The sequence below is a fragment of the Maniola jurtina genome, chromosome 20 (genome assembly GCF_905333055.1).
Source record: "Maniola jurtina chromosome 20, ilManJurt1.1, whole genome shotgun sequence".
Taxonomy (NCBI): domain Eukaryota; kingdom Metazoa; phylum Arthropoda; class Insecta; order Lepidoptera; family Nymphalidae; genus Maniola; species Maniola jurtina.
In genome coordinates, this window is record NC_060048.1 from 7422740 (window position 1) to 7436369 (window position 13630).

General features: G+C 35.8%; 1 protein-coding gene across 1 annotated transcript; it reads right to left on the reverse strand.

The window, feature by feature from the left end:
- Positions 1-2479: 2479 nt before the first annotated feature.
- LOC123875700 (ejaculatory bulb-specific protein 3-like) lies at positions 2480-5042 on the reverse strand. Its single transcript, XM_045921687.1, has 3 exons — positions 5028-5042; positions 3676-3880; positions 2480-2799 (listed from the first exon to the last, which is right to left on the reverse strand). Exons 2-3 carry the CDS (start codon positions 3863-3865, stop codon positions 2600-2602), a joined length of 390 nt encoding a protein of 129 aa, XP_045777643.1. The 5' UTR covers positions 3866-3880; positions 5028-5042; the 3' UTR covers positions 2480-2599.
- Between the last annotated feature and the right edge of the window lie 8588 nt (positions 5043-13630).

A 13630-nucleotide genomic window follows, 5' to 3' on the forward strand; every position in this document is an offset into this window, starting at 1 on the left:
TTGATCCTAATTTAACCCCTGAGAGTAACACCCAACATAGCTCGCTCTATAGCGCGCTGAGCGACTTTTAATTTGTGGACGAACTGTCAGTGACCACGTTTTCACTCCATACACCAATTTGGGCATTCATAATTTAGAAATTGGCTCAGATCTGGTGGGGGTTTCAACCGTTACCGGGAAAACCATGAAGCAAATTCGTTGATACAACGCTGCGTAGGAACTGATTAAGGTAAGTATAGGTTTTATATTAAACAGCCATGGCCTTCCAGGTTAACTCGCTTCAATCTGACATTATCGTCACCATAGATAATCACTGATAATAATAATTAACACCAATTGAGATCGCAATCAACAGCTTGTCAACAAATAAAAAATGTTAGTGCTAAGTTTAGTAAAGTAATTGAAAACTTCCTGCAATTTCAACGTGATTTTCTCTAAGATAAACCCACCTTTTCAAAGGACAACTATTTTTATTATTGGTTACTCAAGGGTCTAATAAGAAAATGATCTTGTTGCTGCTAATTCCAATTATTTTTCTGGACGAATAGGTGCCTTGAGCTTTTAACGGAAATCTTATTTGTCCCCGTTCTATTTAAGTCCTCGAAGTAAAATACTTCATAATAAGATCACAGGTCAAGTGCGAGTCGGATTGCACACGAAGCGTACACCTATTATTTAATCGTGAACAATTTTAATTTTTTTTTTGTGATGTAACCACAAATTCATGGTTTTCAAAATTCCTTTAGGTATTTGTGCTGTAACCCATTGCTACCTTCCAAATTTCATAATTCTAGGTCAATGTGAAGTACCAGATGGGTTTTGACAGACAGGTTAGACAGACAACGAAGTAATCCTATAAGGGTTCCTTTTTCTCTGGCAGTTCGGAACCCTGAAAGTAAGCTTTTACCGGAGCTTTCTAGTTTAGTGTGGGACTTAATTAATGATTTAATTCTGCGTCGCACTGCTCCCTCTTAAAATAACTGTGACGATATGGTATTTTACGGCCATGCTCAATGGTCAAGCGATGTGAAAGTCGGACTCGCACACGAACAAGAAGGCATCCCGGGAAAACGCCAAGAGACAGGCAGACAGACGGACGGACGGACGGACGGAGGGATGGACGGACTGACAGACAGACAGACAGGCAGACAGATAGATACCTATAGAACTGATATGTGCGTACTGCGTTACGGTATGTAATTGTTATATTTTCATTTTGGTTTGTTAATTGAAATTCAAACAGCACGAATATCTGACTGCGGTGTGCTATCGGTATGCACATACTTGTTCGTAAGTTATTTCATATTGAAATAATTGATTCAGATAATCACGCTGAAACATCAACATGTCAACGAAACTCTCCTGTTAGAATTACGTTATTTTTATAATAATTAAGTTTTATTTTACGAGCAGGTTTATATATGCGTTTGAACCTAAGTACCTATATTTACGATTTACGGAACCGTGCAATGTGCCAAAATAATAAACACTGGTACCAGAGTTTGGATGAAATAAGTAACATAACGAGTCTCTAGACTTTTTTAACCCCCGACCCAAAAAGAGGGGTGTTATAAGTTTGACGTGTGCATCTGTGTATCTGTCTGTGGCATCGTAGCTTCTAAACGAATGAACCGATTTTAATTAAGTTTTTTTTGTTTGAAAAGTGCCTTGATCGACAGTGTTCTTAGCGATAATAATCGAAGGAAATCGGTTCAGCCATTTGAAAGTTATCAGCTCTTTTCTAGTTACTGTAACCTTCACTTGTCGGGGGTGTGGAAAGGATAGTTTTTATTTCAGAAAATAAAAATTCCATGGATACTCGAGTTGTGGATTTTTATCAACTTTTTCAAATCTCATTTTCCTGTCACTATGCTATGTTGTTAATGCTTGTACTGTTACCGAGCTGAGGGTAACTTGGCAAGCACACAACTAGTTTGTTCAATGTAACGACTACCAGATAAGCTATACAGCACAGTAATATGTCCACACAACCGATCTCTACTAATTCAAGTTAGATAATAAATTTAGAACAGGACTTACTGAAGTTAATTACAAGTTAAAATCGGATTTTAGTTTTAAGGGAAAATTAATATCTATAATGTCATAATAAATAATAATGAACGTAATATGAGTGAAATGGATACCAGCGAGAATTAAATTTAATAACAAGTGTAAATTTAAAATTTATAACACCCCCACAAGTGAAGGTTACAGTAACTAGAAAAGAGCTGATAACTTTCAAACGGCTGAACCGATTTTCTTGGATTATAGCTAAGAACACTCTCGGTCAAGCCACATTTCAAACAAAAAAAAAAAACTAAATTAAAATCGGTTCATTAGTTTAGGAGCTACGATGCCACAGACAGATACACAGATACACACGTCAAACTTATAACACCCCTAATAGAACTAACCACAAACAACAAAACCACAAAACCACACCCAAAATAGAAAGGCTTGTGGTTAATAATAAAAGATAAAGTTGTTTTAAATTTTTTAATTATTACTAGATGTATCACAAGTTTCCATTAAATTAAAACTCATTTATATTACTTTGCACACTTTTTGGCATAGACCTATCAAGGTGTCCTAAAAGTACTTATTGCTTGACTGCAGCGTATTTGTCAACGAATAGTTTGAAGCCTTCGGTGTATTTGCCCTCAGCGTTGTAGATCTCGTTTAGCTTCACCCAGTCTTTGGGGAATTTGTCCATGATCGCTTTGATGACGCGGGCCACGAGAGTCTTCTGGTGCTCTGAACATCCGCTGCAGTCAGATTGAACCGCGTCAGGAATCCATTCTGTGAACAAGAAGCGTAAAAATCAATAAAAGCTGTTTTGTGGGACATGGGACAGAAGCAAAGCTTCGGCATTGTACATTTTCGTTGACTTTCAGTCAGCGAGTTGTGTCTATCGTCGTGTTCTACGCTTTTTTAAACTTTTTCCCGATAGTCCCGTTTCCAAACAATTAGAATTTTCTCGGATGTCAAAGTATGTCATACAATAATTTAACACAACGTTGCGTGAAAACAACTGACTGAGCTTTTAGTTGCAAACAATATGTTGTAGTGAGCATTGATAATAATGTAGGATTGTTTTAAGATTTGAAAAGAGCAACTGCTGAGTTTCTTATTGGCTCTTCTCAGTAAATATGTAGCTCGATTCCGTAAAACATGCATCAATCATTATTACAATAGCAATTGTTGTTATTAGCTAAAATGTTATTCTTGTTGCAACAATGCATTGAAGTCAATAGTGAGCGAGCATCGACCAATCAGAGGTGATTGCGATCGTGACATTGTTGCTGTCATTCTATTGCAATCGAGCTGCTGCTCTATGAACCGTTGGCAGAGCCACAGACGCATCATAAGAGACAATAATTGTCCTACACGGAATCACACTAATATTATAAAGGCGAAAGTTCTTGACGGATCTGGCAGAAATTTGGAATGGAGATAGAAAATATCCTGGATTAGCACATAGGCTACTTTTTACCCCGGAAAATTAAAGAGTTCCCATGGGATTTCTAAAAACCTAAATCCATGCGGGCGAAGTCGGCTAGTAAGATATAAATTTTTATGTTGAAATCTGCGTGGAGTCAGTGCACGGACCAGCAAGCGGTGTGAATTTCTTACGATCAGTTATGTGGTAGAGACTAGAGATGTGAATGTACTTACTCTTGAAGTCGCTAGCTTCAGGAGTACATTTGCCGATGCTCTGGAAACAATTGGAGTAGCCGGCCAGGAAGCGGTCATTGTCGATGACCTCATCCACGTTGAAGTTTTCGTAGCGGCTGTAGTCAGGTTTCTCCTCTTCTGGACGCGCGGCCACAAAGGCTACCAGGGCGAGGATCACTAGGAACTTCATGATTATAAGTTTTAGCTGAAAAATAAAAACAACATATTGATTCTTCCCGGTCTTAGTAATTATAACGTATAAACTAAACACCTTCAAGGTAAGAGTGAAAATGCATCTTCTAGTCAATTGCAGAGTAGAACTCATCATTGTTTTTTATTGGGCTCTTAGTGAGGCACTCTTTTTTTTATTATTGATGATTTTTGTATAACTACCTATCTTTATGAATTACTTCATTAATATTTTATTATATATTTGTACATATAAAACCATTAAAACCAGTGTGGGTACTTGTAAGTTTTTCACGATGAACAATGTATGATTGTCGTCAAGCGCAAGCCTATCTCGCAATAAAAATTATATTAATAGGAAGAATCACTTTAGTTTTCTGTTGTTTCTGTTATTTAATTTTTTTGTTGTTTCTGCTATTTTATTTAATGTTATTTCTGTTATTTTATAATTTTAAACATTTTTTAAAAATAAGATAATATGAGAATAACAAATAAATGAGAGGTGGAATAAAGTTGTAAAACTTAAAAGCTGACTAAATAAAAGTGTTTTCAGAAATTCCGCTTGCAAATAATCCGTTGCTTAATTAAAAGCAATAATACTAATTAGACAGTACAGGAATTTAGCTCACCCGAGCCTAAAGGCTAATCCATTGAACACAATATACCTAATTAAAATTTTACCAACAAAGTTATATAAGTTTAAAAATGATTAAAGTAAGATACCCAGTCATAGATTAAAATGCAGAACGGATCTAAATAATGCTATAAATTAAACAATTGTTGCCTTGATCAATAACTTCAGAACCAAATAACAAAATATATGATGTATTTTAAAATTTTCTTTCACATAACTTAGATGTTAAAAACATAGAAAGTTTAGATTTAATAAAATATTGAAATCGCGACAATTATAAATGTTAGTTTCACTAAAAGTTTTAGGCAACATAAAAAATAATTATTATTGCACTACCTGACGACTCATAATTTTAAGTTTTATAGGTGTGACACTTGTTAATTATAGTAGTCGAAAGAAAAAACTATTAAAAATTTCTCGGGAAAATAGTCTCCAAAAAAGCGTACTATTATAATATACACTAAAATATTTATTTTTTGATAATCACTAAAATAAATAATTGTTTAAATGATATAAGTATAATACGCACCTTCAGTGTTTTACAACTTAGTTCAATATGATGCGTGATTTTATTTCGACTTCTTTTTATACTAATACGAAATTGGGGTCCTTGACTGCTAGGCTGCGTAGCGCTAGGATGACGTAGAGGGTACAAAAAACCTATAAATCAACTTTGGAGACCGAATTCATACAGGTTTTTTTCCTAAATCACTTGGGGAGTTTTTATTAGTCATGGATGCGGCATAACAAATAGGCTTGTTTGTTGTTTTCATAACATACCCATGGACCCATGCATGTCTTCACATTCTTTATAGGATTTCTCAGATTTTAATATATAGCAGATTCGGAGAGACCACGAAGTACGGTGATGACATAAACACCACCAACTTTAGTGACTTTATTGCTTACTGGAGGATGCCCGCGGCTTCACCCACGTGGAGTTCGGTTTTTGAAATCCCGTAGGAACTCTGTTATTTGCCGGGATAAAAAGTAGCCTATGTCCTTTCCCGGGATGTATCCCAAGTCTGTACCTTTCATTAAAATCGGTTCAGCAGTTGGGCCGTGAAAACGTAGCAGACAGACAGACACACTTTCGCATTTATAATATTAGTATGGATTATTTTGCAAACGGCAGTTATTTCGAAAAACTGTATGAACCTCATAATGATTTGAGAGTATAACTTCATATTTCTAAAAGCAGGTACCTACTAATAAAAAAGAGGAAAGATTTGTTTCTTTTTATATACGATAAACTCTGACACTACTGAACCGATTTTAATAATTCTTTTACCATTAGCAAGCTATTTTACTCAAAAATAACATAAGCCAAGTATATAGGTATAATAATTTTATATTCAAGAGATGGGTAACTGTACTACATCAGCACATTTAATACGTGGTTTATGGATAACTCGATGATGCTTGCGACTTTGTCCGCGGAGATTTAGGTTTTTAAAATTTCCAAGGGAACTTCGATTTTCGGGATATACCTAAAGTAGCCCAAGTCCGTCTCTGGGAAGCAAGCCATCTCTCTTTTTTTTTTTTCATTATCTGTTAAACGGATGAATAAAAGGTAACGGACATCACATTCGCATTCATAATATTAGTATGGATATGGCTGTAACATACCTACAGACAGCTACGGACAAATGTTGCAAAACTATAAGAGCCCGTATTCGAATCCGGAAATCTAAAAAATTTAGTCAAGATGACATCGTGATGATTCAGTATTATTTTATTCACTTGTCATAAGTGTTAATTTTTTCTCTTTAATAAATTTAAGTTTCCTGACTCATTTATTAAATAATATTATTAAAAATACACCGTACTTAAATAATTTTTTTCAACAGGAAAGCCCGTAATAAATAGGTAACGCGAACTTTACGTTGCATACTTAGTTGTAATTAAAATTTTCCATAGTTGCTATAAAAACAGATTCATAGAACAAAACAAGATCTCATTAAGTTACCTACCTTCCTAATAATAATACTTAGTTTTTTTTTGATTCAACTTCTTACAATAGCTAACTTTTTTCTTTTCCATGGCTGTTTGTCAATATTTTTTACTTACATGACACACCGTATTCGTTAGATGTCTGGTCGTTTTTTTGTTAACACTGTAACAGAGGCTTCTGGGTTCAAAGAGACCCTAAGTATTTTATGTCTAACTTTTAAAGTTGACAGTTTACAGTAAGTTGATATTGCCGTTCTATGCTGACTATATTATTAAAGTTTACGTAACTTCAGTAAAAAAACATCCAAATCACACATTCCATAGATTACCTACTTACAGGTACAAGATTAGTGGTTTTTAGGGATCCGTACCTCAAAAGGAAAAACGGAACCCTCTGTCTGTCCGTCTGTCGTATCTGTCAAGAAAACCTATAGGGTACTTCCCGTTGACCTAGAATCATGAAACTCAGCAGGTAAGTAGATCTTATAGCACAAGTAAAGTAAAAAATCCGAAAACCGTGAATTTGTGGTTACATCACGCAAAAAAAATTAAAATGTGTTCTATTATTAAAACGCCATCTATATGATATTTGCTAAATCACATATAGATGGCACTGTTGTCATTATTTTGCAGTATTTCACATGAAAATGTTAAAATATACGGAACCCATCTTATGCGAGTCCAACTTGCACTTGACCGGTTTTTTTGAACGTGAAAGAAACCGTGCACCTCCAAAGAAAAGTGTCTCCAATTTTCATTTTGTTAAACAGTCACCGCATTTTGATTCCAGGAACTCTACCATTGTTTGTACCCACCTAACAATGTTTTGAACGAATCATACTCTTAAGTTATTTGACTGGGTCTGGCCGACCCGACGCGACGGCAACTCCTTCAGTTACAAAATACGACGTTAGTGTTAAAGATTTTTTTGATGATGATGATGTAACAAAAATTGCTTTAGATTTATTATAATACTAGGATGATGTGTGTACACGACTTCAACCGCGTGGGTTTAGGTTTTTATAAATTCTGTTTTTCGGGATAAAATTAATCTAAGTTGCAAACTGTCTCTGTAGTCTGTACCTATCAAATTTCGTCAAAATTGGCTAAGTGACTGGACTTTTACAATTTTTAAAATCCTGTGGGAACTCCTTGACTTTCCGGATTAAAAAGTTCCTCATTCCGTCTCCGGGATGTAAGATATCTTTGTACCAAACGTCAGATTCGGTGATACGGATGGGCCGTGAAAGGTAACAGACAAACAATTTCGCATTTTTAGTATTAGTATTAATATGGATAGTATGGATTTATAAACAGCTGTTTTTGTTTTCGTAGGACGACAAAAAATGGATATATGATTAGTAACGTATTTCGCCGACTGCTTTGCATACAAACAGAATTAAGTCTCTATAAGGGCCGGCGCACATAATATGGCGAAGCTTAGCGCAGAGCATTTTTCACAGGCAAAATATTATCGATATTGTCCTCATTGAAATAATATCTAAAATCGATCGAATACTCGCGCATCCGCGGGCAGTCCCACGCGTGCTCGCGCATTCTCTGGTAGAAATTCGCTTAATGTGTCACGCGATTAAAAAACTTCGCGGGCATGCTCTGCGCTGCGCTCCGCCGCGCTCCGGCAAATGTGCGCCGGCCCTTACTTTGAAATAGTTGCCCAAATTGGTACCTGGATGAGTGAATATTTTAGTCTTTTCGTTAAACCGCGTCGGTATTTGTTGTTATGTTATCACTGAAATCAGTCTGATCGTTAAATCTAATAGCAGAAATTCGTATAGGTGGGGACTAAGTAGACTTGAGTTGAATGTGGAAAAATCTGGAGGCTACTGAAATGAAAACTTGTTTAGGTACATTGGGCGATTTGGGGATGGGTAAAAACTTTGAGGACAAGACACCAACATGCTGATGTTAATAGTGCTAGGAGTGCCGATTTATGGTTTTAATTTATAAATTACGAAATTATAATTTTTAAAATAGGTAGGTAACAGTTCATTTGAAAATCCAAAAAAAAATCAAAGAAAACCCTTTCCTACTATGACTAAGGATCACGACAAAAAGACAGTGAAAGCTGTTTGTCCAAAAATGGTCCCATAGAATAATGAATTGAATATCCAGCGCGGACATAGTCGTAAGAAACTGCTAGTTTAAAAATTAAAATGCTAAGTAGCCGTTAGACCGGTTGTTGCTAGGCTAGCTGTTTTTATTTTTTACGAAAAGGTAAATTTAAGCGTCCATTGCCCTTTTGAATAAGTTGAACGATTCTTGATCTGGTTTCTAGCTGTCAATACTTGGACAAACCTATGGGACAAACACATCGCGTGATGACATCGCGGCGCCAGAGTGAACTAGAGTGAGTCAGCTCTCTGTTTGATCCTGAATCGAAATCTGTAAAATATTAGGTATTTGAGTAATAGGGGTGACGTCAGTGTGAACTAGAGTGAGGGAAGCATCAGTTTAATTCTAAACTATTTTACGAGAATTTTTTTTTTAATTACATCCGTGCGAAGCCGGGGCGGGTTGCTAGTCTGAGATAAAAATAACCTACGTTCATCTTCGGGATGTAAGCTATCTCTGTACCAAGTAAACAAAGTTAGCAAACAGACAGACATACCCACTTCCGCATTATATATATAGGTATAATATAAATATATTGTAATGTAGGTAACAAGTTAGCCCTTGACTGCGCGGTCTCACTGGTGGTGATGAATGATGATACAGTCGGAGGAAAGCAATACCATACCCCGTATTGATATCGCAGACCTTTACCGAGATGCTTATTAACTTGGCGATATTTCTTTGCCGGTAGGTGGTAACTGGCCACGACCGAAGCCCCTACTCAATTTTCATAATAATATTGTTCAAATCAACCATTTTACGATCGGAAGACAATACTTATGATTTTTTAATTAAAATATTTAAGTTAATTAGTAATAACAATGCCAGTAGATAATCATGTTAGTCTGAGCCTAATTAAAACTTTATGCATTTTAATCAGTAGATAAAATCAAACTCTAGAATAAAGTATGCCTAGAATAATTTTAAAAAACGAACTAAGCTTTAGTTTGCCAGTAAGTATTTATTAAATATATTTTGTAATAAGTGCGAAGGTTTGAAAATAAATTAATAAAAAATTATAAGTGGGCTTTTTTCCTCGGGATATAAAAGCGAGACACAGAGCTGAGTTAAGCTGTGAAAATGAAGCGATTCTATTTAAGGCAGCTTATATTCCTGCTACAAACTAGTGCAGGCAGGATATTCCATAAATGAAATAGCGACGAGTTAGGTACATTCCCTTGCAGTTTATTTGATACGGGAATACGGGAACTCGATCTGGGATTCTAGGTATATTATGCAGATAGTGAAGAAAAATATGTATGTAGTATGCATATATACTTTATTGCTCCACAAAACACAAAATATGACAGGTAACAAAAAGAAAACTTAAAATGTAACGATAGTTGATGATTTTTCATCAACTATCACATAATAAATGGTAAACTCATAGCCTTTATGACAATACTAGATGATGCCGCCGACTCCGTCCGCGTGGAATTACGTTTCTTGAAAATTCCATGGGTAATCTTTAATTTTCGGGATAAAAAGTATCCTAATTATGTCCGTTTCCAGGATGCAAGCAGTATCCGTACCAAGTCTTGATAAGAGGATTTAGGTTTTTAAGAATCACGTGTAAAATCCTTTATTTTCCGGGAGATAAATCATTCGTCATCAGCATTGAATGAAGTACGTAAGAAGTAAGTAAGTAAGGATGTTATAGTATGGTTGTTTTTCGTTTAATATAATGTAGTTATTATGTAGGTTTTAATTTATAACATCTAACGCACACTAACGACCGTTGCAACTTATTTAATTTAGTATTAATTATAGGGAAAAAACCGTGATATAGCCTATATATAGGTATGATAGATACTATAGATAGCCTAGTGGTCTCCACTATCGGAGACATCGGTCTCCTATTCGGAGGATCGGAGGTTCGATGCTGGACACGAACCTCTAACTTTTCCGAGTTGTGGGTGTTTTAACCAATTAATTAATATCACTTGCTTTAAGAGTGAGGGAAAAAATCTTGAGGAAACCTGCAAGCCTGAGAGTTCTCCATAATATTCGCAAAGGTGTGTGAAAGTTTGCCAATCCGCAATTGGCCAGCTTGGTAGACTATGGCCAAACCTTTCTCATTCTGAAAGGAGACCCGTGCTCGGTAGTGAGCTGGCTATTTGCTGATTATGATGACATCATGGTCATCGGAAAAAATGGCTACATAAGAAACCCCCTAAGGGATAAAACCCCCTATGATATTAAAAAAGTAATTTCATATTTAAACATGATGACCAAGGCAAATAAAGTGTGATGACGGATAATATTATGATAAATGACTCAAATATGTCACAAGGGTTCAATCCCAAGAAACTTTGGAAGATTGATGACAAAGGGGTCGTCGTAAGGAAGTAAAAAAAAGTAAATACAAAAGTCATTCAACCATGACGTATCTAGCCTTCAGCTGATCAAAATTTTATCCTAGAACTACCATTGAACAATGAACACCATTGAACACTGAGAAAATTCCTATTGCAATTTGCTAAAAACTATTAAGTACAGTAAGTAAGTAGTTAAGGGTGAGATCTATAGAGCGCGCTCTGCCTTTGCTTAGACTTAAGACAGAGTTAAAACGAGATAGAGCTATATCTCTCACATAAATCTGTCTCGTTTTAACTCAATCTTAAGTCAGAGCAAAGTCAAAGTGCGCTTTATAGATTTTCAGCCTTAGAGTCCCGATGCGATAAATAAACATACATAGGAGTACGAACAACAACACAAACTGCTAAAATCCCTTACTTAGTTTGGTAAGTTCACACATTCTAGATACTATATTTAACCTCTTATACCACTATAAAGTCGCCTGTTTGTGGTGACTCTATAATAACAATTCACACCTAAGTAGAAACTTCAAGAACATAATAACGTTATTAGTTACTACTGAATAACGCAGACGACCGCTTTTTGTAATTTATCTAAAACCGATTGACGTAATCAACGTTAATATTTTAGATGGGAAATAATTTTTGAAAATTTTTTATTTCACAATTTTTAGTGGCCTCACTGTACTATAATATGCTATGCCCAGTTAAAACCCTACTGTTTACTAAGGTATTACACTGATCGCGAGCAATTTGCTCTTATCCATTGAGGAGTTCTGTTCTCCATCTCCGAAGATATTCATCAGATCTTCACCAAATTTATATGGGACCACCTGCACAGTATAACCTTACAAACAAAAAAAATTCCAAATCGGTCCAGGGGCCTTTGAGTAATCGAGGAACATACATAAAAAAAAAAAAGATCCCGACGAATTGAGAACCTCCTCCTTTTTTGGAAGTCGGTTTAAAAGCGGCGATAGCCTAGTTAAGTGGTTAAGACATCGATCTCCTATTCGGAGGATCGGAGGTTCGATGTTGGGCACGCAACTCTAACTTTTCATAATTATGTGGGTTTTGAGAATTATCACTTATCTCTAACGAGAGATAAACATCAAGTTACGAGGCTGATTTGGTCCAAAAAATCTGCTCAACAATACGACCAAAGCGTCTGTACCGAAAATTAATATAAAACTTAATGAAATATTATGTTCCATTAACTTTAAATAGCATTGCTACGAAGTTTCCTTCACTCGCAAAACAACTTTTATACAACAAGTTTTACGAAGGAAAATTTTTATTTGCGCATTCCAAATTTTATCTTTCTCACTTTGTTATTTCTCGTGGAAAATATTCTTATGATTTCTATAAATGTAACCGAGCATAATATTATATCTATTTATGTTATATTTTACTCTATGGGATTTTGCTGACATGCTCCCAGACCTGTGACACTATACTATAAGAATAGGCTATAGAAGACACTTACCACACTAAAAGCCAAACAAGTGTAAATTAAAAATTTATAACACCCCCGACAAGTGAAGGTTACAGTAACTAGAAAAAGCTGATAACTTTCAAACGGCTGAACCAATTTTCTTGGACGATAGCTAAGAACACTCTCGATCAAGCCACCTTTCAAACAAAAAAAACTAAATTAAAATCGGTTCATTCGTTTAGGCGCTACGGTGCCACAGACAGATACACAGATACACAGATACACACGTCAAACTTATAACACCCCTCTTTTTGGGTCGGGGGTTAAAAAAATCAGGAGAAGAATATCAATGTAGGTATAAGGGGACTGGTGCTTCAATGGATTGAATCTTACCTATCCAATCGTACACAATCAGTTATAATTAAAAGGATTGTCGACAGGGAACTTAAAGAATTCCAATCAGAATTCAAGCACAATAACTTTGGGGTTCCGCAAGGGAGCATATTAGGCCCCTTTCTTTTTCTTCTCTACATCAATGACATCACTGAAGCCACAATATACAAGTGTAAATTAAAAAATTTTAACACCCCCGACCATGTGAAGGTTAGAGTATCTAGAAAAGAGAGAGCTGATAACTTTCAAACGGCTGAACCAATTTTCTTGGACTAACTAACTTGGACTAATTAACTTGGACTAATTATCTTGACAGCTTGACATTTGTCAATTGACACTTGAATATTATGAACCTAAGGGTTATCTTACCTTCTTTTCTACAAGAAAACTAGAAAAGAGCTGATAACTTTTAAACGGCTGAACCAAATTTTTTGGATTATAGCTAAGAACACTCTCGATCAAGCCACCTTTCAAACAAAAAAAAGTAAATTAAAATCGGTTCATTCGTTTAGGCGCTACGATGCCACAGACAGATACACAGATACACAGACACACAGATACACAGATACACACGTCAAACTTATAACACCCCTCTTTTTGGGTCGGGGGTTAAAAAGGGTGTCCGATTTTATGCTTACTCAACGCTAAGTCTAGTTCTATCAGGCCGGGCTCAATCGGTCACGTGACCCAAGATATATATGTATATGTCGCAGCGAAATGGCATATGCCAGGAGTTAGCCAACTCCTTTAGGGATATGGCTAACGCCCGGGAGATGTTAAAACGACAACACTTTATATTAGACTATTTCAATATAAAAATCTAGTGATATCATAGAATACTGAGCATCTGATAATATTACCCAATAGAACCGGCCGGGGGCATGATTATTATTTATGTTC

Coding starts and splice junctions, on each gene's coding strand:
- LOC123875700 (XM_045921687.1), bottom strand. CDS start 3,865: ATGAAGTTCCTAGTGATCCTCGCCCTGGTAGCCTTTGTGGCCGCGCGT. Junction 2,800..3,675: donor TGAAGCTAGCGACTTCAAGA/GTAAGTACATTC, acceptor TCTTGTTCACAG/AATGGATTCCTGACGCGGTT.